This window comes from Monodon monoceros, unplaced genomic scaffold (genome assembly GCF_005190385.1).
Source record: "Monodon monoceros isolate NGI ecotype Baffin Bay Population unplaced genomic scaffold, NGI_Narwhal_1 Super_Scaffold_7, whole genome shotgun sequence".
Taxonomy (NCBI): domain Eukaryota; kingdom Metazoa; phylum Chordata; class Mammalia; order Artiodactyla; family Monodontidae; genus Monodon; species Monodon monoceros.
The window spans coordinates 101,988,125-102,015,098 of NW_021703784.1; the positions used below are offsets into that span (position 1 = coordinate 101,988,125).

A 26,974-nucleotide genomic window follows, 5' to 3' on the forward strand; every position below is an offset into this window, starting at 1 on the left:
CCTCCCCTCCCCTCCCCTCCCTTTTTCTTTCTTTTTCTTTTAATTTATTATCTTAACCTTTTCTTAAATGATTTTATTTTTTTTAGATTTATTTATTATTTGTTTATTTTTGGCTGCATCAGGTCTTCGTTGAGGAACGCAGGATCATTCGTTGCAGCATGTGGGCTCTTTGTTGTGGTGCGCGGGCTTCTCTCTAATTGTAGTGTGCGGGTTTTCTCTTTCTAGTTGTGGCACGTGGCCTCCAGAGCACGTGGGCTCTGTTGTTTGCAGCACGCGGGCCCTCTAGTTGAGGCGCAGGAGCTCAGTAGTTGTGGCACACGGGCTTAGTTGCTCCACGGCATGTGGGATCTTAGTTCCCCGACCAGAGATCAAACCTGCATCCCCTGCATTGTAAGGTGGATTCAAAAAGTACAGCTGATTATACTTCTCTCCTCTTCTTTTTTCTTTTCTTTTCTCTTTTCTTTCTTTCTTAAATGGTATCTTAGCTGCTCTAACAGTACTTATATCTTTGGGTAAGTTATAGGTACCTTCCAGACAGTGCCTTTTATTGGACCAAAAAAAAAAAATTACAGCTGATTATACCAGTACTGACACAGAAGAGAGGGCTTGGTTGGGTACTATGGCATCATTTAATGACTTTGTTTTGATTAGGGCTACTTTTATGATCATGCTGATGGAACCATTAGTCTTTATTTTCACTTAATAATTATTTCTAGAATGTTTGCCTATTGATCCTAAGGTTCACCAACATATTATTTGTTTGCTTAAAATTAAATTGTAGTCTTTCAGTGTGTGTTTTGAGAATTTCTATTTTTCTTGACTTTAGAATTCTCTTTAATCCCAACCCTTCCTTTGAAGCCTAAATGTTCCTCCTCCTTTTTAAAGGTGGATTTCATTGACTGGGTAGACAATATGTGGCCAAGGCATTTAAAAGAAAGTCAGACTGAGTCAACAAATGCCATCTTGGAGATGCAGTACCCTAAAGTGCAGAAGTAAGTGGCTTACCCTGCATTTTCCTCGGTGTGCTGTGGGACACCAAAGTGATAGCAAGAAATGGTTCCTCCCTTCGGAACCTTGCTCTGGGTCCCAAGTGATCAAAAAGGTGAATTATTTAAAGAGTAGACTTTAGTTCCAAAGGGAAGAGTGTATGTAAGAGTACCATAGCCCATGATGACATAAAAACAAAAGTATCTTCTGATAATATGATAACTTGAGATTGCATTCCTCTCACCGACTGGGAGTTTATTAGGTGGAAAATAGAGGGAGTGGAGTACACAAGGGGAGAGTGTGGCATTGTGGTGGGAAAAGTCCTCTTTTTCTTGTCAGTGTACTAATGCTACTGCTTTTTTTGGGTCAGGTACTGTCTGATGAGTGTTCGAGGCTGCTATACTGACTTCCATGTGGACTTTGGTGGTACCTCTGTTTGGTATCACATCCATCAAGGGGGAAAGGTACGGTCATAGTTGTGATGGGGGTTGGAATCTGAAGCTGGTTATATGAGTTTCCTTCAGTTCATGCATGCTTCATATACCCTGGAAACGAGTCTACTAGGGGATTGTCCCCACTCGTATCTGGAGAGAATTGTAGATTAAGTTGACCTTCTTGGCTAGAGTCCAGTAGGAATTACTATTCATCTAGTTCATTCTCATTTTACCAGTATTGGCGTCACTACTTAGTAAACCTCAATGGTCCTGTTTCTAGATTCCTAAAACAGAATTCTCCAAATGAAGGCAAGGAACTGGTTTTAGGAGGACAAGATAATTTCTCTACATGAAAGTATAATAAAGTAGTAGAAGGAAACACAAATTATGGGTAGATTCACAATGAAATCAGCAAATTGGGATCCAAACCACTTTTCCCTATATAGAGGCATTGGTCTGAAGTGTAGCCATAGGAAGCCTTTAAGTCCTGTCAGAGGATATAAATAGATTTTGAAAGATTATCCTCATTCATAAAGACCTTTGTTCCAGCTTCTCAGAGTGCTTCTGAATGCTGTGTAAGAATGGAAATGTAGAATTAATATCAGAGGTTTATAGTATTACACTCTTACGTTACCCTTTTTTCTCGTAAGAAGTGAAAGCATTTGTGAGAGAAAAGTAGAACTGGAATGAAAACAGATGATGCTTTTAAAATGTGAGGGCCAAATCTAGAACAGCTGTACCTCCAAATCCAGAGTCATTTTGTTTATTTTGGATCCATTTAAGTGGTATCTTAAGTTCTGTCCTTTCAGTCTTGGTTACTACCTTGGAATAAAGCAACTCAGGCCTGTGTTTTGAAGGTACTGTACCTAACTAACTGTGCTTCTTAGGACCATTTAGACCAGCCAGCCAGGGGCAAATAAGGGACTGCCTAGGTGACAAGCTAAATGCCCTCCTTCTCTCTGAGTCCTGTATAGGTTCCGGGTTCTACAATCAAACCCCAGGGAAGCCCTAATGCTGTTTGATCAAGTGGAGGACAAAAAAGGTTCACTTCCTTGAGGCCTCTAGAATTTCCCAAATGGTCAAGTTCTGTAGGCTGGGAGGATTGCTTGTTTCTCTTCTACCTGTTGGTCTTAAGTTTGTACCTGTTTATCAGTTGAGGGAGACGACTGGGTCATGTCAATGGCTGTTAACAGACTGAAGTTTTTTAACTCACAGGTCTTCTGGCTCATCCCCCCTACAGCCCACAACCTGGAGCTGTACGAGAATTGGCTGCTGTCAGGGAAACAGGGAGACATCTTTCTGGGTGACCGGGTGTCAGATTGCCAGCGCATTGAGCTCAAGCAGGGCTATACCTTCGTCATTCCCTCAGGTAAGCAAGATGCAAAAAAATGGGTTGTCTACTCTAGCCACTTTCTTTTCTTAAAGAAAAATAAATTGATAGATTACCTCCAACACCAAGAATGGTTATGATGCTGGAGTGGGCAGAAAACAATGGCGTGTTCTTTCTTGTCATTACTGAGTAGATGACAAGAATTTATCTTCTTTTTTAAAGTCTGTGATTTTCCACTAAGAGTATGTATCAGAATTGCCAGTGGCGGCTTTTCAGATCTACATGTTTGAGCCCCACATTAGCCCTAGCTCTTCAGAATCCTAGGGATAAGACCTGTTTTGCAGGTGATAAACAGCCCCCTATTAAGAGCTACCTACTCTGCTAAGGGATAGCTGTGAAGGCTAGAGTCTTCTCTAGCCTCAGTAATAGTTTTTATCAGGTAACTAAGTTCCCAAATAAGTACTTAGAGGGAGCGTAGATTTTGGAGTCACAGACCTGTATTAGAATTCTGACTATGAATTTACCTGCTAATATTACTTTGGTCAAATATTTAAATCCCTGTCTCATTTTGTTGTGAGGAGTAAATGACAATACATGTAAATTCTCTTGTACTAAGCCTGGTTAATATTAGGTGCTCCAAAAAATGGAAGCACCATTTATTGAAAGTTTGTTGTAAACACTTTACATGTACTTTCTCATTCAGTGCTTACCAACCACACATATAAAGTATAATTTATCCTGATTTTATAGAGGATATTGGGGCTGCAAGATATTAAGTAACTTGACCAGCCGTGAAGAGGCAGAATTAGAGTAAAAAGTGTGATCCAGAAGTCTTGTACTAATGCTCTGAGAGAGCCATGTTACAACGTGTGCTTACAGCCACTGCCCTCCATTCCCTTTCTTCTAGGCTGGATTCATGCTGTGTATACTCCTACAGACACATTAGTGTTTGGAGGCAATTTTTTGCATAGCTTCAATATCCCCATGCAGTTAAAAATATACAACATTGAAGATCGGACACGGGTAAGTAACTCTATGTAATAATTGGATTTGAAGAGGTTTCTTATATCTTTCTTTACTCTGTTTACTATGTAACACTCAAACTGTTATACTTTATAAATGTGTATACTGCCTTTCTCAACTGGGGTTGTGTGAGAGAATGAAGCCCTATAGAAAATGATTTGTGTGTCTTGTTTTGTCAGTTTTCCATAGGATGTTACATAGCTGATAAACCATTCTGGATATATAGGGGAAAAGTTACATGCATTGGATACCTTAAGGCAAGAATTGGCAAACTTTTTTTGTAAAGGATCAGATAGTAAATATTTTAGGCTTTGTGGGCCATACAGTATCTGTCACAAGCACTTAACTCTGCCTTGTAGAATGAAATACTTAAATAAGTGAGGATGGCTCAAATAAAATAACATTTTGTTTATGGACACTGAAATTTGATTTCATATAAGTTTCTCATGTCACAAAACCCTCTCTTAGTTAGGTTTTCTTCTCACCCCAACCCCAGCCATTGAGAATGTGATATGTTAACAACTGGTGAATCTTGGAGACGCTGTGGAAGTCTTAGTGGTACTGCTTTTTAAACTTTTTGGTGGATTTGAAAGTTTTCAAAATCAAAAATCAAAAAATAACAATTAATGAAGAATTCACAGCTTTTAGAAGGAGTAGTCACTGACCAATTTACTGTGAACATGATCAGTTAACCATTTTGGTGCCTATTTTGAAACATTTATTCTGGTTGGAGCTATTATATTATACGTAAGATATAAGATTGGTATTGTTGGAGTTATAGGGATTGCCCTGTTAGAATTGAGAGGATGCAGTGCTTTTTAAATAAATTTTATAGAATTGAACTTCTGCTTGTTTGTTAAAAGTAATGAAACTACAGAAAACAGTAAATAGTTTAGTAAGTTTTAAGTTATAGTAACAGTAAAAGTAGTTAAAATGTTTCAAAAGAGAAAAATTACATAATTTCATAGTAAAATACTCTTATTTAACTCAAAATCATTCTAAGAGATAATACCACCTACACTGCTGTAAGATTCAATCTGAAAATGTTTTTAAAAAGCATTCCCTTTTTTGGCTAAAAATAGCTATTATACCCACAGCTTAATTGTTTGCTCAGTTTGAGGGAAGAAAGGGAGAATATATATTCAATGGCATAGGTAAAATGATCACCTTATCTCTGCATGAAAAATTTCCTTCAGACGGTTAAACTGGTAATAACTGATGTTGATTTATCTGTCTAATTTTCCTGGACTTTGTTTATCAGAAAATGTCAAATTTCAGTATCTAACTGCTATATTATTCCATTTTTCCTAAGAACGGCTTAATTCTTTCATTCCAAATAGGAACCCTTCCGTGTTTCTATAACATTTCATTGGGTCCTCTACATATGTACACACAGAGCCTTTTTTTTTTTTTTTTTCACTTTCTCCACCAAGCTTTTACATTGCCAATACCAACCTGACATATGTTTATTATGTTACAAACTTCTATAAACTTACAGAATTTAACTTAAAAGAGAATGTATAGAGAATGCTTTAGGGAAGAAATATACAGTGTTGTAAATTTAAGACAATGTTTTGGCTACTTTTGCCATGCCAGTGTAGAAATAGACTATTTGAACTTGATTGTTAGTAATTATTCTATTGATAGCTCTTAAAGGCTCAGTTATTTTATAATGAGTATTAAAATTTTTTCTTCCAAAAACATTCTAACCCAGTCTTAGAAATTGCTGTGCTCTGTGGTGTCTAGCAGCATAGGTAAAATGTAATGGCACAGTTTGGGTGTGTGATGTCTTGGCTATTATTAGTACAGTCTCTTGAGTTCCAAGTGAAAAATCAAAAGTTTAATGCCCATTTTATATTTTATTTATTTATTTTCTGTCAGTATTACTCCGCTCTCAACAGAGTCCCAGAGGTTTTAGAATTTTGGGTTGTCCTGAACTTTTAAAAAAGACCTTTCAGAAAAGTGTTAATAAAACTTAAAAGGCGAGCAGAGAAGTCCAGTATATTATGTTTAATTTGGGGGGGATCAAGTATCTATTAATTCTTGTGTTCCCTCCTACTGCACCAGAAGTAAATTAATTTGATTTTCAAATAAGGGTGGATAAACCTCTTCTAGTTGTTAAAGATGTAGTGGCAATGAGAGACCGAGATTCGGAGCCTGAAGCCTCTGCGTTTTAAAGCTAATGAAAAGTACATGTGTCTCCTGCCTTGCAATGAGGAAAGTGATCTCCTCATTCCACAGTGATGCCCTGTGACCTAGTGAAGGGTTTTGAAAAGGGACTCCCATCTGGGTCTCCTTGACTGGGGAAGACTACCTGACATGGAGCTTTGAAAGGAGGTGGGAACATTTTCAGGAGTTACATATTCAAAACAATCGTAAAAGTATTGTTTGCCTTATCCTTTTGAGAGATGGCCTCTCTGAAAGAAGACGGGCAGAATATACAGGCATACCTCAGAGATATGGCAGATTTGGTTCCAGACCACTGCGATAAAGCGAATATTGCAGTAAACTGAGTCACATGAATTTTTTTGGTTTTCCAGTGCATATAAAAGTTATGTTTACATTACATGTAGTCTGTTAGTGTACAGTAGCATTATGTCTTAAAAAAAAAAGTAGATACCTTAATTAAAGTATACTTTATTGCTAAAAAAATGCTAACCGTCATTTGACAGTGCAGGGTTGCTACAAACCTTCAATTTGTAAAACTCAGTAAAGCAAAAGCACAATAAAATGAGTTATGCCTGTATTTAGGATAGTCCCCATGGTTGATCTTTCTCACTCGTTGATCCATGCTGATTTGCCATTTCCTTGACTATGGTAGATCTAAAGGGCAATTATTTTTATTATAATTCAGCTGGAATAATTTCATGCTACTTTTGGGGAGAATTGGAAAGAAGACTAAAGATAGCAACTGATTAGGCCACGTGGAGTAGTAACCTGATGTGTGGACATACCGTTTTGGTAGACTACAATGTATGCGACGGGCAAGCTGAGAGTTAATAGTGGGGCAAGTACTCAGTCTCATGTCCTAGACTAGATATACCTTGAGAATGCATCTCTAATCATACTTTCATATATGTAAGGACATAATAAAAACATATAACTTTATCTCATGTCCTGATTTCCTATTATATTCTGTGTTTCATGGCCTTCTGGTTCAGGGTAAAACCACAGTAAAGGCAAGAGTGGTTGGTATGCCTTTGTATCCTAAGAACCCTAAAACAATTTTCTCAATTAAGTATATTGTGTCTTACTAACATTTTACTCTCTGTCTTGAAACTTGTTTTTGATGCTTTCCCACTCAATAAGACAGCTTCTTGATAGTTCTAAATGGTCTTTCCAAGTACCTTTTATCTTTAGTGATTATTTCCCAAGACCAACATTTTCTAAGTTGACAGATCCACTTAAGTTCTTGCTCCACATGACAACTTAGGTTTGCAGGTTACTTAGAGAGTGCTTTTCCTGGGCGAATTATTGCAGTGATTGTTTGTTACTCTCTTTCCTTGAAAATTATTATCAGCTTGATTTTTTCATCATTTTTTTCCTGTGTAGGTTCCAAATAAGTTCCGCTATCCATTCTACTATGAGATGTGTTGGTACGTGTTGGAGCGCTATGTGTACTGCATAACCAACCGTTCCCACTTAACTAAGGAATTTCAGAAAGAGTCCCTTAGCATGGGTAAGTGTTCCACCTACATGAACTTTCAAGATACTCTGCAGGACTGAGGGTGAGACTGGGACTATTCCGTAGGCTGTTGCTCAGTAGGTTTGTTTTGTTTTTAATTAATTAATTAATTAACTTATTTATGGTTGCGTGGGGTCTTCATTGCTGCGTTGTGGGCTTTATCTGGTTGAGGCGAGCAGGGGCTACTCTTCGTTACGGTGCATGGGCTTCTCATTGCGGTGGCTTCTCTTGTTGCGGAGCATGGGTTCTAGGCACTCAGGCTTCAGTAGTTGTGGCACATGGGCTCAGTAGTTGTGGCTTGCAGGCTCTAGAGCGCAGGCTCAGTAGTTGTGGCACACAGGCTTAGTTGCTCCGCAGCATGTGGGATCTTCCCAGACCAGGGCTCGAACCCGTGTCCCCTGCATTGGCAGGCAGATTCTTAACCACTGCGCCACCAGGGAAGTCTAGTAGTTCTGTTTTTATGGTTTGTCTTTTTTACTTATCTACTTAGAAGTACCAAATCCATTCACTGAAGTTGAACACTGGTTACAGCTGATCCTCCTACCCAGATGTGAATTACTAGGGCTAAATGAAATATTCTGGATCTCATCTTTGTCTGAGTTGTTAGTACTTAGCTCCTCACGAAAGTAATCAGTTGGAAATTCCCTGGTGGTCCAGTGGTTAGGACTCCGCACGTTCACTGCCATGGCCCAGGTTCAGTCCCTGGTGGGAGAACTAAGATCCCGCAAGCCACACAGCGCAGCCAAAAAAAAGAGAAGAGTAATCAGGTGTCTAAAATGTTTTATTCTGTAAAGAATGGTCTTTGGCACAATAAAAACTAGGATCGTATCATCATAATTACTCTTACTATATTCCAGGCACCAAACTAAGCAGCTTATATACATTAAGTTATTATTATTAGCTGTGAGGTGTAGGTATTATTATGCATATTTTACAAATGGGGGCATTAAGGTTCAAGGAGATTAAAAAACTTGTTCGTGATCTAAGAGTTAATAAGTGGGAAAGCTACAGCTTAAACCATGTTGGTAAGATTCTAAAATGTATTTTCTTAACCTCTGTGCTTTAACGTTTCCCCAACTTCTATCAAGAGAAATATTTTATTGGATGTCAAGATAGTTTCAGTTATACATTTTTAGGCTATTCCATGCCTTAAAAATAAAGAGGAGCCAACACTGTAGTATCCTGTGGTCATATATTTAATGGAGAGTCTTCAATCCAAGCAAGATACTTTTTGCCTTAGCATTTCTGAAACATGCTCACCAATACATGAAAGCAAGATACAGAATTGTACATACAGCATGATCCTAATTTTGTTTAAAAATACATCAAGTCGGGCTTCCCTGGTGGCACAGTGGTTAAGAATCCGCCTGCCAATGCAGGGGACACAGGTTCGAGCCCTGGTCCGGGAAGATCCCACATGCCACAGAGCAACTAAGCCCGTGTGCCACAACTACTGAGCCTGCGCTCTAGAGCCCACGAGCCACAACTACTGAGCCCATGTGGCACAACTACTGAAGCCTGCGCCCCTAGAGCCGTGCTCTGCAACAAGAGAAGCCACTGCAATGAGATGCCCACGCACCGCAACGAAGAGCAGCTCCCGCTCGCCACAACTAGAGAAAAGCCCGTGCGCAGCGATGAAGATCCAACGCAGCCAAAAATAAATTAATTAAATAAATAAATTATAAGGTTTACAAAAAAAAATACATCGAGTCATAGTCATACACATATGTATAGGAAAAGATGGAAAGAAGATACATCACACTGAGTTGTTATCCAAGGGTGGAGAGATATGGGATGACTTATTTACTTCTTTGCACCTTCCTGTATTTTCTAAATTATTAATAGTCAACATGTGTTACTTTCATAATAAAAGATCAGTTAACATTTTAAAATCCTTCTTTCATTAAAACTTTTATTTTCACTTTGTTTTGATTATCAAAATCTTTATTTTAAAAAATATTCACTTTGTTTTATTAGCCATGTTGCTAAGATTTCAATTCCAAAGCTTAATTTTATGGTGAAAACTTTGAACAAAACTACTTTTTAAATATATGTGCTTCATACTATTTTTTTAAAAGATAATGAAATCCCATAATACCCAAATTAAGTTTGAACTTGAAACTAATTTACAGCTATTTTCATAGGTAACTTATTTCTAGTTTAAAGACTGCACCCTTCCCAATCTTTTAAAAATCCAGTTGACTGTTACCTCAGTTGTCCTGCTAGCTCAGGATCCTGTTTTTACCTGTAAATGGTTTTCAACAGTGGACAAATTGGTTGGAATAGGGAAGACCATTTTTAAAATGTGACAGCTTTGTCATTTATAACCTCAAGGCCCCTCCCATACTACCTATTTCTCTTGTTGATCACATGGCCATGTGTCATGTTCTTACTGCATTTTCTCTTCATACTGGCAGATTTGGAGTTAAATGGGTTGGAGTCTGGAAATGGGGATGAGGAAGCAGTAGATCGAGAACCCCGGCGCTTGAGCAGCAGGCGTTCTGTCCTCACTAGCCCTGTAGCCAATGGGGTTAACCTGGATTATGATGGACTGGGCAAAACCTGCCGAAGTCTTCCAAGTCTGAAGAAAACTTTGTCTGGGGACTCATCCTCTGACTCTAGCCGGGGCTCCCACAATGGCCAAGTATGGGATCCCCAGTGTAGCCCCAGAAAGGACCGACAGGTGCATCTGACCCATTTTGAGCTTGAAGGCCTTCGTTGCCTTGTAGATAAATTGGAGTCTCTGCCACTGCACAAGAAATGTGTCCCTACAGGGATAGAAGACGAAGATGCTCTCATTGCTGATGTAAAGGTAAGGGTTGGTTATTTTGCATGACAGCTATTGATCTGGCTAGGGCATTCAGTTTCTGGATTCTGAGAGAAAATTTGGGAGTTTTGGGTAATCTTGGTTCAGCGAGAAAGAAGTTAAGTGTGTGTGTGTGTGTGTGTGTGTGTTTGGACTGTACAGTGTTTCAATTCCTAGAATGAGGTTAGGTCCCTGTTATGAAAATACTAACATTTGTACGTTCAGTTAGGACTTAAATCTAGTCCTAAAAATGCTGGTTTCAGGCTGACCCTAAAAAAAGCAAGAGCCCGAGAAAATGTTTGTATTAAGAAATGTTACTTTGAACTTAAGTTACACTAAGATAAAGAGGCCTGTTTCAGAGCAAAAGTGGCCAATAACAATCTCTAGCAGTCTTACCCCAAGCAGATTTAGAGGAAAGAAATTGAAATGTTGGGTTATGTTGAGCATGTTTAACATATTTAGCTTCAAATTTATCTAGTATTAAGACTTAAATACATTGGGGCAACTTTTGAGAAGAGTGTCATTTTAAACATAATTCATCCTATTGCTATTTCAAGTTTCTTCTTGTTGTATATTTTTCTTCTTTCTCAATAAGTCTCCAAGCATTAGTAATCTTCAAAGCCCAGCCCAGCCCTCATATATTGGTCTCAAAGAAATGAGCTTATTTTTAAGGAATCCAGATTTGAGCTGTCTGAACTGGAGAGAGTTCTATTAAATCTTTCCTTATACATAAACATTGGGGACTTCCCTGGTGGTCTAGTAGTTAAGACTCTGCACTGCCACTGCAGGGGGACATGGGTTAGATCCCTGGTCAGAGAACTAAGATCCCACATGCCACCCGGCGCGGACACACACACACACACACACACACACACACAAAAGTAACCATTAATATGAACACCAAAAAGTCTTTAGGTCACTGTTTGGAATTATGTCTTGGATGCAGGGCATGGGTATGTGTATTAGAAAGTCAGTTCACCATTTGTAGTAAGTGTTATTTTTCAGACCTGTCATATAGATTGTTTTAAGCCACAGAAGAATTTATAAGGAATAATTTTAGTGACCTCAAGGAAGATGGGCAAAATATCTCATAGCACATCTTTTCCATTCCTGATTCCTGATTCAAGTTTTCCCTTGGCCACCTCTAACCAACCAGCTGAGGTGCTCCCTACCTTCTGCCAGATACCTCAGGAAAGAATTCCAAAGACTGGGATAGGACCTAGACTTTTAATTTTTTTAATGTTTTCTTTCTTCGATTGACATTTTAATTATATCTTACTGTTTATGCATCAGTGAAGTGGTAAAAACTTTAAGAGACTAAAAGGGGTGGTACCCTAGTGAGGTTGGTCCTCTCCATAGTGATAGAAGCTAGACAGTTGGTTTTTATAGTTTGGTTTTATACAGCTGTTCTAGACAAGGCAGGTGGTTATCATTGTGGCTTGTATTTATGGGAGGAAATAACAAAGTTCCAGGTGGGTGTGGTCCTATATCTGTCATGATTAATGTGCAGCAAAACAAACTTAGCCTACTTTTCCAGACTCACAAACCAGTTCCCAAACTCACTTCCCACCCCTGAGTGAACAAAGGGCACTTGCATTTTTTCTTTTCCATTGTGATGGGACGTGTATAATTATGTTTTCCTGAGAGTTTGAGTGTAACATCATCTTTTTTTCTACAGAAGGTTCTCCTTTTTTTGGCCGCGCCGCGCGGCTTTCACGATCTCAGTTCCCTGACCAGTGATTGACCCCAGGTCACGGCAGTGGAAGCCTAGAATCCTAACCACTAGGCCACCAGGGAACTCCCCAGAAGTTTCTTTTTTCATGTAGCTATTCCATCATGGATGCATATAGGAAACATTAAATCGTGACTTTGGCGACTTATTAACTTGTATAATTGCCTTTAGGAACCCTAAGAAGAAAGATTTGTAAGTTTATCTCTCACTAATGTTCTTGTGGCCTGGGGAATCTGTATTTCTAATTCATGAAAAAGAAAAATATCTTTTTAATCCTAAGGGATGTCTATAGATGGATTTGATTTCATTGAATCCAGTTGTAGGAAGTCATAATTCACTAACCAGTTGTACAGGTCAAATGTCATGATAGAAATACACAAACTCCCTTAACCGTAGTTAAATAAGGATATTTGCAGAGGCAGAGTGATAGGGGAAAATGTAGAAAGATTTGTGTCAAATATTAAGCAGAGTAAAAGGAGGCAGCAAGAAAGGGAATGAGTTAAGAAGAGCCATCTAAAGAGAACTCTTAACACTGTGAAAAGTGTCTAGAGAGAGCTTCCTGTTTATCAGGAATCATGGAGAATCTGGCTGCCATTGCTCACTGAGACAGAGTGGCATAGAGACCAGAGCATGAGGCACGAGTGGCCCAGTAGGATGACTGCACAGACCGACAGTGTTTGAATTCTCCCTTCTCTTGTTTACCCAATACCATAGTCAAAATGTAGCTGATAACAGAAGGCAAAAGATTTAGAACCCAGTTCTGCAGGTAGTTTCACTTAAGATCAAACGGATTATTCCTACATTTGACCAGTTATATTTAATCTGAGCTTTAGATAACACTGAGTTTATGGCTTAAATACTTCGAGAATCTAAGCATCACCAAAAAGGAAAAAGCATTGGATTGGGTGGGTGCCGAATTACTGCCACAGCTGGAGACTGCAGTGCTAGAGAACTTGGTGCTGTGGCAGCACAGAAGGCTACACTGCAGCAAAGGACAAAAGCAAGCCCAGAGTTTACCCTTCCTGCAGAGAGAGGGATTGTTTCTTGTTGTAGCCTATATGACTCTCACAAATAACTAGGAGAAGAGATGAGAGGAAAATTGGTGGATATCTCAAGACATCCATAATTACCTATTCCCTGAGAGAAAAGTCAATTTTACTGATGTGGTAAAAGGGCTTTGAAGATTCTAAAATGTTCTGCAGTGTTGAAGAAAGATCATAGAGTATAGAGTTTGAAGGGAATTAGATGAAAAATGAGGCATTAAAAAGTTTTGATTTATTGGCAGAGTTCAGGGGAAAGTAATGAGCATGTGTAAAGTCTTATTTGGGAGGGGTGTGAGTAACCTTGGCTCCTAATCTAAAATTGAGAGGCCATGTTCTTGAGAAATGTTGAATAAAGAGGCAGGACCTGGAGCAGTATGTATAGTGCAATCCCATTAATGTAAGAAAAAGTGTCTTTGTTTGTATGTGCATTACAGCGGGGCTGGAGGGGGGCATAGCAACTGCTGACGGTGCGTCACAGCAAGATGGTGGGAGTCGGCTGGAAAACTGAATTTTTAATCAGACTTTACTGTTCTGTTTGTGTTATTTTGGTAATAAAGGAGCTCTTAATGTATGTGTGTGTGTGTGTGTGTGTGTGTGTGTATTATATAAAGAAGCTTTTAATATATCAGTACATTTGGCTGCCCAGCTCACTTAATGAAACAATTTCAGTGTTATTGAATATTTTTCTACTTTCCTATTTTCTCTAAAACCTTTTGATAAGCTTGGCAAACATGTGACTTTTGGGCAGGATACTAGATCTATAAAAGCATGTTTTCTCCTCTGTAAAATAACATCTACCTCAGTGGGGATGTTGTGAAAATTAATGATAATGTTAGTAAAGTACTTAATAAACAGTATCATTATTACAGAAAAAAATTAACTGTTACAGATCTATGAAATTCACTTATTCCACTAATGTGAATGATGCCTGCCTACTCTCTGCCAGGAACCAGGCTTAGAGTTGGTATAAATATGCGAACATACTGTGGACCAAACCCTCAGGGGTCTTACAGTCCAGTGGTGGAGCAGGCATTTTAAGTGGGCTAAGAAAGTAAGTGCCTTCTAGGTTTACAGGTGCTGGGCATGACACTGAGGGGCGGGTGGTCGATTCTGTTCTAAGGGAAGGAGGTGCCAATCTTTTTAATTTACCAGTTAATAAACTTTCCTGTTAGATGATACAGATTGATTACTACAACATTGTCTAAATGATGAAAGCTCTCAATTTATAAATTTGAAATTTTTTCTTCGTGGTACAATTGGCTACTGCTGCTCTGATCTAAGATTCTAACATTTTATCTTGTAACTGTGATATAAAAATTTACACTAAGCTCCATCCCAGGAGTATGATGGGACTGAAGCAGAGAGTTACGGTTGTGAATAAATACAGAAACACTAATCAGAAATTTCCTTCATCTGACACTTTGGGAGTGATTCTGACACTAATAAAGAGAAGAGCTGATAGAGGACCCAGTGTAATTAGAACTTAGTCCATTAAGCCAGATAAGGAGGGAAAAAAAGAACTTGTATAAATAAAACTTCATTTGCAATTTTTACTGACAAGGTATTTGTAATAATTCACATATTCTTACTGACTAAAAAGTTTTAAATAACTCAGCTCCAAGGCATATAGGTTAGGTTAAAATAGATACAATTATTTAAAAATATTTTCATTATATTCCTGTATCATATAATGTTATATTCTTATTCTCATCTTTGTTGCCTATCTTTTATTCTGAATTAATAAGAGAAAAAAATTAGGTCTTGTTTAATGTGTGATTTGAAAACTTATGTGGAGTGAGTTTCCTAGTGCCCTGTCTGGTTTTTGTCCTTCTCCGGTGGCCTTTAGAATTTCTGCTTGCTACAACTTGAACTTGTGTTTTGTTTTGTTTTGGAGTAACTTGTTTCTCAAGTATTTGTGCATACTTCATCATCCCTCTAGGTTAGATAACACTAAGACCAAAACAAGCATTTTCCAAGAAGACCTCTCACACCTGTTAAGGAAGGTTTTTCTAACATAATAGGCTAGGGACTTCCCAGGCAGTCCAGTGATTAAGACTAAATTACACAGGGTCTCTGAGTCTTAAGATAAAAGTGCAAATGAGGTTTAGGATTAGAATGACCATTCAAACATTTCCAGGAAGAGCTCCACAGAAGAGCACGAAAGTCCCTCCTTTTCCTTGGTAAACTACTGTAAAAATTAAAATATGCAGAGACCGGCATCCAAAGCCCCAGGCCCCAGAGAGCCTATTAGACCATTGCCTGCACCGGAAACTCACTGAAACAACTGTCCTGGAATAAGCTAGAATAAATAAGCATGTTTCCAGTGGTTAAGAGCTAGGTTCTCAGTGGCCTGAGATGTTTATTTCAAAGCAGCTTCTGTCATTTCCAAAAAAGCCAAGTTACATTTATTAGAGTCTAAAAATTACATAAATCTGGCCCCAATATATGGGACACTGTAGCCTGAGAGAGTGCTTATTCTGTCTGAGCTTAACCATGACCGTGGATCGGTGCGTGGAGAGTGGGTGACACGTGTCACTCGAGTGGCCGTCAGAAGTGGCATGGAGGTGTCTGACAGGATGTGAGGCTGGCTGCTTCATCCAGGGAATATCAAGAAAGAGGCAGGCAGAACAGACAACTGGCATAGGCAGAGGAGATGTGCAGGAGTGCTGGTGCCCTGAGGGCGGGGTAGTCCAAGGGGCAGGGTCCCAGGAGACTGGCAGGTGTGGAGTTGGCAGCTGCACTTCCCCTGGTTCCCTGTGCCTGGTTCCGAGGTAGGAGAGGTAGGAGAGTAAAGCTCCTTGACCTGAGATTGCGCCTCAGCTGGTCTGACTTGGTCACGAGGGAACTGCCAGCAGAGCTGCCCAGGCGGTTCTCTCACTGTGGGAGGCTCCCCGGGTGGTGAGCAGAGGCCGGGATCTGTTGTGGAAGTAGCTGATATTAAACAGACGTATTGTATTGAATACCTCAGTATTGGTTGAAATGTGTCATTCTGAAGGTTTTTCTGGGAACGTGTGCTGGTTCTGGATTCTGGGCTGGGGGAGGGGCAGGTGAAGCAGGCCGGTTGTTCAGGGAGTGAAGGTAACTCCAGAGGAGCTCAGCTTCGGGGCCTGGCCCAGCTGCAGAGGCTGAACTTCGGGCGACTCGCTGTCTGCCTGAGAGTGGGGAGAGATCGGTGTGTGCAGCCAGTGAGAGCACCGGCTGTGACCATAAGAGGTGACCCTGGGGGGAAGGGTGTGGACCGAGGCAAGGACAAACGCGGGACCAGACTTGGAATGGGTTAAAGCCTTGCCTTTGCTGGCGCCTTCCGAAGTCAGCCAGCGAGAGCCCTGGGGGCCGGCCCTGGGTTCTCCTCTTGCGGTGACGGTGGGAGGGAGAAGGCGGGGCGGGGCCGGCTCACCTCCCCGGCGGGCTCTCCTCCAATCGCCGGGCAGAGAGCGCCTGCCCAGCACACCCCCTCCTGACTCTGCCGCAGGACGCTGGGCCCTCTGCTGGCTTGCTCACTAGAGCTCGGCTCCCCTCCTGCCATCTTCCGTTGCAAAGCATTTCTGGGAGCTGCATGTGGGTGACGCAGCAGCATTGTTCGCAGTCACAGGAAGCCGCGGCTGAGCTGAAGGGCTCGAGAAGGAGCTTAGAGCACTGCACGCCGCTCCCTCTGGGTAACCTGAAGGGGTTAGCCCGACTGTCCTGCCTTAGCTGCTCTGGGAGATTTCAGAATTTTCAAGTAAATTGGGATTTTTCCTAGAGGCAGAAAACCTAAGTCCTTCAGCACAACTTCCAATACAGAAAGCAAAACAAAGACGCTGGGGAAACTTCAACCAAGAGCCTCGGCAGCTCCAGAGCGACGAGAAACGCAAGGTCAGGCAGGCGGGCGGCAAACCCTTTCTGGTTCGGGGTGTATGTAACTGTAGGGACTTTGTCTTGGTGAAGAGGCAGAAGAACTGCCTGCCGAGCGAGTCCGGGACAATGCTTAGGTGTTGGTTGTGCCGTCACTGCACTTGTTCCCCTTCTGGTGGGATGTGCTTTCAAATTGGGTCGTTTGGCTTTTGGGAATCTTTTCCCCTTCTCTACTCAGGCGCCCGTGGTTCTCTTCCCCTTCCTGGGCTGTGTCGGGTGTGGGCTTGTGCTTGAACATTCTCTCGAATGCCAGGAGCCTAGATAGGCGTCAGCCTTTCCGCACTCCACCCCCGCTCCCTGTCCCAAACCCCCTCTGGTGAAGGGTGGTGGCTTCTTTATATGGTTTCTTGAAGGGCCTCAGCTGGAGTCTGCCTTTTTTGATGAAGGCAGGACGTGCTTGGTCGTATGGCCCCGGTGAAATAAGGCTTGGAAGGAAATCTGCATTTCCCTCCACACCCACACAGACCCTAGTAACTGAGTCGTGTATGTGTGAACAGCTGCCCCCCTCCACCCGCCCCGCACCCCAACACAGACACAGTTTCTCCACCTACCCTTCCCTGTCCCCCACAGAAGTCTTGCAGGTGGACTGCTTTTGGTGAATAGTTAGGTTCCTTTTCTACTCTTAAACAATTGCGGATCTTTCTGTGTAGTCTGTTTTGCTGAAAGTGGAAAGTCCCTGTTTGTGGACAGCTCAGTGCTCGCAGGCAGAGGAAATGGGCAGAGTCCTACTCTTCGGCAGTGCGAAGTGGGGGAGGGGAGCCGTGCACTCCCTAGCACACATTTTGAATGGACCTGAATTTTTCACCCTGGGGAGATTAGGAGCCCGTACCAGAGCCTAGTCCCACGTGGCACTGCACCCCGCCTCTTCACCCCCACGCAGTGTGGTGCTAAGAGGAGGCTCCAGAATAGGGTGCCATAGCAACTCGAAGTAAATAAAACGTCTGCAAATGAAATCAGTTTGGGGGAGTGTGAGAGGCATCTGGAGATTTGGCAAAGGGGATCATCGTGGCGGAGCTTCATGGGTATGAGTTAAAGGGTCTTTCTGAGTCCCAACTCTGGATTTGGAGCATGATCCTTAGGTTAAGGATGAAAAAACTTGGTAGAGAAATGCCTCATGCTTCAAAAAGTCCTGGTCTCTAGGCACAGACCCCACGGGGTTAGGAGAATTATTATTAAAAATGGCCCAGGCATGCTGGCCTGTCCAGGATCAAAGTTTACTTTTCCCTGAAACAGTTAATATCCTGTATACACCTAAAGCAACGAGAAAGAAATTGTGTAACTTGTCTTCTGGATTTGTGTTTTTTTGCAGTTGCCATTGCTTTAGGGCTCATGAGGTCAGATGAGGAGGGATTTCGTTCTGCTAGAAGGTTTGGGACTCAGAAATTTCTGTCTAAAACGTAAAAGATTTGTTTCAAAATAACACTCAACTAGTGTGACTCACTTGAGTGGCAGTTTCTTACTGTAGAATTGTACCTGAAGTCATTCAAACTAGATTGGCTAAAGTCATGGGAACTATTGCCCCTAAGGTAGTTCCTGCTCCCCTTTATGGGAATAAAGGCAAATAACTCTGTGTGTGTGTGTGTGTGTGTGCGTCTGTGTGTGTGTGTCTGTGTGTGTGTGAGAGAGAGAGAGAGAGAGAGAGATTTGAGATTGAGATTTCTGTAATCAGCCTTAGAAGAACACAGCCCGGGGTTGAATCAAGACATTAAGACCCTGCTGTTCATATTATTAATTCAGTATTAGCCAATCCTTTTTTTTTTGCCACTTCACCAATAACATCTGCAAAATGAAGGCAATATTTAAATACATGATAATACTCGTTAACTGGTGTAGAAGAGTAATGGGGTGAGGTAAAGTTTTACTGTCATATATAGAACTGTGTGACAACACTTGTCACAGTGGTAGCATAAGTGGTTACAGTAAGTACACAAGTATGGGGTTGGAAGCAAAGGTGAATTTGAAGTCTTGATAGTACTGCACTCGTTTGAGTTCTTTTCCATCTTCGATTAGTTTTGCAGTGAGTCTCTCTCTATATGAAGGGAAAATATAGACAGTTGCCAGCCTGCCCTTCACCTTGGTGCTTAGGGGGACTGAGGCTAAGTCTGGATGCTGTTAGGAGTGGTTGGCTCTTTGTTCACTATGTCCTTTTTTCCCCTCTTCTCTCCTGTCTTACCCTTAGATTTTGCTGGAGGAGCTTGCCAACAGTGATCCCAAGTTAGCCCTCACTGGAGTCCCTATTGTACAGTGGCCGAAAAGGGATAAGGTAAGAAATTATTCTTCAGGCTGCTGAAACATTTTGCTGGCTTACCATTACTGTTCCTGGAAGAAAAAGAACAACTAGAGGCAGACAGCTTTGGTTGCATTAGTGTGAACTGACAGAAAATCATTACTCAGTTCTGTTTTGCCTCTTAAGTCAGGATAATTGGCTATCTTTGGAGGTGACTCTCTTAACAGAACTGTCAAACTAGGAGACCTGCCTCCAGGTTCAGATGCCAAGAATGGATCATTTCCTATCCTCCTGGCCCAGTGACTCAATTATTTTCATACATCTGATGTAAAACTAGTTAAAATAATTGCATATACATTTAAAAGGCTAGATGTCTATATTGGAGTGAGACCACACTCTCAAGTTTCCCCTTAATTTGGACTTTTCAGTATTGAATTGAAAAGAGAGGAAAGCAGTTACCCATTAGTAAATTGTCAGTTATGAATTTTCATGCCTCTTCAGTCAGGTCCTGTATAGTTTTTTCCCATATTGTCCTTTGTCAAGGTCAGTGATAGCATTCTGATCCTGGTCGTGAGTCTGGCAAATAAATTAGGCCCTTCTTTGGTTCCCTAGCTAAAACTTGCAGAGCCATCACATTCCAGGAACGTTTAGGCAGAATATAAAGGTGTGTATCTAAAAGATGTCTTTGAAGAACCACTTCCTCCTTCCTAAGTAGTGTCATCCCACTTGGCTCATGCATGGCCACATGGGACTGCCTCAGAACAGCATTTCTGGCCCTGGCTGTTGAGTGTTCTGTGTCAGAAAAGTACTTAAGGCACAGTGGGAAATTAAAGAAGTGGAAGACATAGTCCTTGTTCTTGAAAAGATAACCAGCAGGGTAGAATACAAGTGCTAAAATGATAAACATATACCTTAGAGATTTATTCCGCCCTTACCTATTATTGGAGTGTCTCCTGTGTACCAGGTTGTAGGCTTGGATTTGGAATAATAAAGAACAAGACTGGTCTCACCCTCAAGTAGTTTACTGTCTTCTTCAGGAATGTATTCTGAGTAGTAATATTCAGGATAAGGAAATATTAGAGTGCCCCTGGAATGACTTTGGTACATAGAAAGCATCAGGGAAGGGTAGCTCAGCAGAGTGAGAGGGATGGGGCTGAAGTAGTCTGAAGGGATTGGCAAACTTTTTCCGTAAAGATAATGTGTAGGTAATAAATATAATAAAGATAATTTTTTTAGGCTTTGCAGGCCATACAGTCTGTTGCAGCTTCTCAGTTCTGCCACTGCGCTTGAAAGCACCCATGGACAAAACGTAAACAACGGAGCATGGTTTTGTTCCAATAAAATTTTATTTACAAAAACAGGCAGTGGATGGTTTGCCCTCTGGCCATAGTTTGCCAAGCCGTGTAGTGATCTACCCCCTCCAGTCCTTAAAACTACCTGATATGTTTGACCTCACTGCTTTCTCTTTCTAGCTTAAATTCCCAACCCGGCCAAAGGTGCGGGTTCCTACCATCCCCATCACAAAGCCTCACACTATGAAACCAGCTCCACGGTTAACACCTGTGAGGCCAGCTGCTGCCTCCCCCATAGTGTCAGGAGCCAGGCGGAGACGAGTGCGATGTCGAAAATGCAAAGCCTGTGTGCAAGGAGAGTGTGGTGTCTGCCACTACTGCAGGGACATGAAGAAGTTTGGGGGCCCTGGTCGCATGAAGCAGTCCTGTGTTCTCCGGCAGTGCTTGGCAGTGAGTGATCTGCTGGGTAAAGAATATGGGGGGGGGGTGGTACCAGGGGACCGAAATACACACAGTGTAGACTTCAGAGTTGGGAAGACAAGGTTTTGCTCTCTTTATGGCTTTCTTCATTTTGTCCCTTTTTTCTCTGGGTTTAGAAATAAGGTATCTAATATTTAAAATAATCGAATTTAATCTTTCAGCCTTAGCCAATTTTCAACTGAGGGACCAGCATTTGAAGGGCAAATCACTGCTGTCTGTCCCCTCTTTAAGTGGATTAGAAAGGAAGGACCTGAGAGGCCAAGGACAGGCCAACTGAAAATAAACTGATTTCTTTTGGTCTCTTGTCCTCAGCTAGTTGACTCTCCCCATTTTCTTCCTTAGCCATTTTTCCTGCCAAAACCTCTCTTCTCACCACCCGGTCTCTGTGCTAAGTGTTTACTAGAGAATTACAGGAACCAAATCGTCCATCTTTGGTTAAAGGGAAGCTGAAATGATAAGGATCTAAGCCTGCTCTTTTCTTGGTTTCTGTCTTTGTCCTCTTGTAGCCCAGACTGCCTCACTCAGTCACGTGTTCCCTCTGTGGAGAGGTGGATCAAAATGAGGAGACGCAGGACTTTGAGAAGAAACTCATGGAATGCTGTGTCTGCAACGAGATTGTTCATCCTGGCTGCCTCCAGGTGAGGAGAGGCCTAAGGGGCCCATGAGGTCTCCGCTTATAGAATGTCTAAAGATACTGAGTGGAGCAGAGGAAAGTGGAACATCTGTCATGAGAGGCTGGCAGCATCCCTACTGTGGGCCATCAGCTGTGGGTCATGTAGTGGTCTAACATCTGCTCTTGATTCAGTGTCTGTATTCAATGTCAGGCACTGTGCTAGACCCTGAGGATAAACCGGTACACAAAATAGTCCTGGTTCCTACCCTCATGGAGCTTACAGTCTGGCCTCTGGTGGGTATGTTTGGAGTCCCCAGGCCATCGTGGCATAGCCTAGTATGTTTTGGAATGCCTCATGCCTTTAAGTGCCTCTGTTACATGCTTCATTTTATCTCTGGATATTAGTTCCTGAAAGATGGTGAGAGTAATACTGTCAGCTAATATTTAATGTGTGTTCAGTCTGTATCAGGCTCGGTGCACACCCGGAGAGCTTTAAAAAAAAAAAAAATAGTAACAGGAATTCCCTGGCGGTCCAGTGGTCAAGACTCCGTACTTTCACTGCCGAGGGTCTGGGTTCAATCCCTGGTCAGGGAACTAACTAAGATCCCGCAAGCTGCACAGCACAGCCAAAAAAAAGTAGTTAGAAGGTTCAAAAAAAAGAAGGTTCAGACCTCAACCTCAGAGGTTGAGTCAACTCATCTGTCATGGACTCTGGGCCCAGGCGTGTTCAAAAGCTCCCCGAGTGATTCTAATGTGCAGCCGGAGTGAAGTAGCACTCTTTTACATATACTCCCTTGTCTAATCTTTAAGACAACCCTGTGAAGTTGGGTCTGACCTGTTTCTTCTTTAAGTTTTCTTTAAATCTAAAGTGCATTGGTGCTGGTACTTTCTTGGTCTTCCTGAAGGTGTCAACTATGTCATGACTGCCACCTGGCTGACAGTGATTATAAGACACTGTTAATTGTGAGAAGCAGCCCAGTTTCAGAAGATTCAAACGTGAAAATATGCATCTTAGAGTTGATAAAATAAGGTATTATCTTCATGATGATGACAATGGTTAATACAAAGTGTTTACTACATGCCAGGCATTTTTCTAAACATTTTACATAGTACATAATTCATTTAATCCTTACCACTACCCTGTAAAATGGGTATTGTTATTTATCCTCACTTAACAGTTGAGTCACAGAGACCCCAAACCATAACTAAGTCTTAACCATTATGCCCCACTGTCAAGATCACACTGGCACTGTTTCTGTGTGTCCAGTTCGTTTTACAAAGTGGCATGAGACCCTCAGGAGAATGTATGTGTCAGGGGAAGAGACCCCAGATTGACCCAGACTCTTGGGAATCTTCTCTTGGAGTCTAAACTTGATCAGGTAACCAAGACTGAGGATGGCCAGTTTCCCACTGTCTGGGAGTGAGGCCAGATGGTTCTCTATCTTTCTCCCCTGTGGACCAGTGTGCTTAAGAGTGGGTAACTCTTCCCAACCATGTGGCTGTGTTACTGTTTGATAAAGGAAACTTAAGAGACAGGTTGGGTTTTGTCTGTTTTTTAAATGAGACAGATTTTTAACATCATTATCTGCCTACAGATGGATGGAGAGGGTTTGCTTAACGAGGAATTGCCAAATTGCTGGGAGTGTCCAAAGTGCTACCAGGAGGACAGCTCGGAGAAAACCCAGGTAAGGGAACTTTCTCTAATCTTGCACTGTGAGAAGGAAGGAAGCATCAAGCTCAGGATAACGTTTGCCTTTGCATCTTTATTTGCAAGATTATATTTTATTCTGTTTTGTTTGCTATCTTTTTTTTTTCCTTTGGTTAATTATATTTCTTTTGAGTTTTAAATTTTGTGGGTTTTTTTATTATTGAATATTGTTGGGGGTCTTGGGGGTCTGCAAATTCCTGAGGTTCTTTTACACTTCAGGGCCCTTGAAAAAGAGGAGCCACAGCTAGGCTGTTTGAGGAGGGAAATGAGGTGAGCTTGGGCTGCTCATGAGGAATGAAACTTGAGGGGAGGCAGTGACCCGAGTCAGCTGGTAAATACGGTGGTATACTGGAGTTTCCAGTTAGGCAGGTTTACATTTTTGTCATCTTCACCTTTGTGGCAGAAAGCCCTGCCCTCGTGCCCAATTGTGTCCTACAGAGGCCGTCCCTCCTCTGGAGGGGATCAGTGCCATGACCTTGGCCCCAGGCTACTACTGTTGCTGGTCCAGTGGTCACCAGTAATGTCAAAGGACCAAAAAGACGCTGGTTACTCCAGCCAGGAAGGCAAGACCTGTTAAGGGCATATACAGAGGAGGCCGTTGGCTTCGTGTCAGTCATCCATGCCCTGGTGGATGATTCCAGGTACCCTGCGCAGGAGTAGGGACATGTTTCCTTGTTTTCTTTCTCTTTCTTCCCACTTAGGCACTGAGGTCATTGAATTTTCAGTCTACATATCTTTGAGGGCAAAGATTTCTGGAGTTGACTAGTGCTAAAGTTCTCCTTATTCCAAGTTCTTATACTAGCAGCAAGTTCTTTTAGTAATGGCTTTTACATGTGTCTTCATTGGTGGTGGTGCTGGTGGTGGTGCTGGTGGTGCTGGTGGTGGTGGGCGCTTGCTATAGCAGATGGATTGGCAGATACTTTGTTTAGTATTACCTTCTAATGCATTGTAAAAGCCAGCACCCAAAAGTTGGTCATTCTCTTCCAACCATAGTGATCTAAGAATATAAGGAGAAAAGGGAACAGAATTGTTGCATAGGGACACAAAATGTCTCCTTAAAGGAAATCTGAACTACTGCTGTGATACCTAGTGGAGCACATTGGTTAGGCTTCATTGCAGCATAGCCAAGGTGGGCTCCAGGAAGAGACAAGTGACTGGTGAGCACAAGTGGCAGAGGGTGAGGTTTTTGTTTTTTTTTAGATGTTGGCTTCACCAAACTTGAATTCCTCATTTTCATCCTGAGGAGATTCCTCTGGGAGCAGTGCAGGTTCTCATTCTCAGCATAATCTCTCACCTGTGGTTGATCTCCCGGGGCAGCGTGGGGCACTGAGTGGAAGAAGCAGCCTGGTAGGGTCGAGCTTAGACCCTGGTAGAGCTAAAAGTCAGTAGTGTTTACTGCTATCACAATCAGCATCCCAGTTCAGATATATATGTAGGCTGCTTTTCTTCCAACAGCAGCATTTCTTGGGTGTTTAAAATGGTCAGATGGCATAGAGGTAGAGTTGTGGCCTCTTTAAAGGATTTCTTTACCCAGGGCATTATAACCAAAAAATTGGGACAAGAGCTGAATGGGGCAGGCTATGGAATCATGCAGCCCAAATTTGGATCCCACTCCTCTGTACTTGGACACAGACCTTTCTGTCACAGGTAGATTTCCCAAGTGACCTATTTCGAGGGTTTTGCTCTGTAATCAGCTTTCTCCAGCACAGACGTGAGCTCAGTTGCTGATCCTGGCAGAGTCTAGATTGCAGACGGAGGAGATGACCACCCTGCAGCAGGTAGAGATCCCTTTCCCCGTAGAAAAGCAGTGGCCTGCCTTCTCGCTAGTCCTCTGAGAGCAACAGTGAGGTTGACCCTGTAAGTGTAGAGGGTTTTGAAGAAATGAGGCACTGATGTGGCGTTTGGGGGCCTGTTTTGCAGAAGCGGAAAATGGAAGAGAGCGACGAAGAAGCCGTGCAAGCCAAAGTCCTGCGGCCCCTGCGGAGCTGCGACGAGCCCCTCACGCCCCCACCTCACTCGCCCACCTCCATGCTGCAGCTCATCCACGACCCGGCCTCCCCCCGGGGCGTGGTGACTCGTTCATCCCCTGGGGCCGGCCCCAGCGACCACCACAGTGCCAGCCGCGATGAGCGCTTCAAACGGCGGCAGTTGCTGCGGCTGCAGGCCACAGAGCGCACCATGGTACGGGAAAAGGAGAACAATCCCAGCGGCAAAAAGGAGCTGTCTGAAGTTGAGAAAGCCAAGATCCGGGGATCGTACCTCACTGTCACGCTACAGAGGCCCACCAAAGAGCTCCACGGGACATCCATTGTGCCCAAGCTGCAGGCCATCACGGCCTCCTCTGCCAACCTTCGCCATTCCCCCCGTGTGCTAGTGCAGCACTGCCCAGCCCGAACCCCCCAGCGTGGGGATGAGGAGGGGCTGGGGGGAGAGGAGGAGGAAGAGGAGGAGGAGGAGGAGGAAGATGACAGTGCAGAGGAGGGGGGTGCAGCCAGGCTGAATGGCCGGGGCAGTTGGGCTCAGGATGGAGACGAAAGCTGGATGCAGCGGGAGGTCTGGATGTCTGTCTTCCGCTACCTCAGCCGCAGAGAACTTTGTGAATGTATGCGAGTGTGCAAGACGTGGTATAAATGGTGAGCAGGGATACAGGGATCAGGAATAGGGGTACGGGAGTAGGTGGCAGGTTTCCATATGAGAACAGCATGTGTCTTGGCATCTGGAGGCTTGTCGGGTCCTAAAGGATTAAATCAACCCAGTCTGTTCCCCAGACGGTGGGTCCTGTTAAATATGTGGCCAGTTGTGCCTGCAGGTGTCATTGGGGAAATTTGGCCCTTTGCATCCTCTCCCTGCTACTTTCCCATCTCTCTTTACTGGACTTAAGGATGGATTTGTACATTTGGGCCCGGGGGATGGATTTGTAGCTTGTGCTAAAACTTCAGAGTCATAATCCCCCTACCCCCCAGTCAGCTGAACTTGTTATACATTTGTTGAGAGCCTGTGATATGCCAGTCACTCTCCTGGTGCTGGTGACACAGATGACTGCTGTTAAGCCCCTGCCTCAGTTATGTCTCCATCTAACGAGAGAGGTATACATGCTTTTAAAACACTTTGAAGGTGCTCACAGGCTCACAATTTGCCATAGTTTTAATTCTCATCCTCTAAACCTGGATCGGAATTCCTTTCTCCAGCAAGCAGTTCAGTGTTGAAGCTTCCTGAGACTTAGTTGTCCTTCTTAGTGAGACCTGCCATTTCTTCTCAAGTTAAACGTTAAGACAAGGGGGGGGGGGATCCCTAGAGGTCATAAAGATTTCCACTGGGCATTGTTTTCCTTTAAGCTCCTGGACCCTAGGACATATCCTTTATATCTGGGTCAAATCCCGTTACAGTAGTTTTCAAAGTGTGATGCCTGGACCAGTGACATCACCTGGGACCTTGTTAGAAGTGCAGGTTTTCAGGGCCTATCTCAGACCTACTGAATCAGAACCTCGGGGGCGGGGCCAGGCAATCTGTTTTTAATAAATTCTCCACCAGGGGATTCTGATACACATTAAAGTTTGAGATCCCCTGCTCTATTGTAAGCAGCCTGTTTCTGCCATAGAAGTTTCATGTGCCATTGGTGAAGTTTTTTCAGTCTTTAAATAAAGACTCCATTCTTTGCAAACTTGAGTTTATTTCCCAAATCTGAATTAATATGTGATCTACCCAAATTCTCCTAATATT

At 42.6% G+C, this 26,974-nt stretch overlaps 1 protein-coding gene across 4 annotated transcripts in view; it reads left to right on the top strand.

The window, feature by feature from the left end:
* KDM2A (lysine demethylase 2A) overlaps window positions 1–26,974 on the top strand; it is a 104,524-nt gene that overhangs the window by 73,065 nt on the left and 4,485 nt on the right. For 3 of the 4 annotated variants that reach the window (XM_029209036.1, XM_029209039.1, XM_029209037.1), the window contains 11 exons: window positions 886–992; window positions 1,358–1,451; window positions 2,637–2,790; window positions 3,659–3,774; window positions 7,327–7,453; window positions 9,877–10,271; window positions 19,114–19,197; window positions 20,634–20,903; window positions 21,440–21,571; window positions 23,142–23,231; window positions 25,175–25,887. In XM_029209036.1, the coding sequence (XP_029064869.1) occupies window positions 886–992; window positions 1,358–1,451; window positions 2,637–2,790; window positions 3,659–3,774; window positions 7,327–7,453; window positions 9,877–10,271; window positions 19,114–19,197; window positions 20,634–20,903; window positions 21,440–21,571; window positions 23,142–23,231; window positions 25,175–25,887 (2,282 nt within the window). Of the gene's footprint in view, window positions 1–885; window positions 993–1,357; window positions 1,452–2,395; window positions 2,464–2,636; window positions 2,791–3,658; window positions 3,775–7,326; window positions 7,454–9,876; window positions 10,272–19,113; window positions 19,198–20,633; window positions 20,904–21,439; window positions 21,572–23,141; window positions 23,232–25,174; window positions 25,888–26,974 lie in introns of those variants that run through there. The other variant, XM_029209038.1, reaches the window with a different exon arrangement.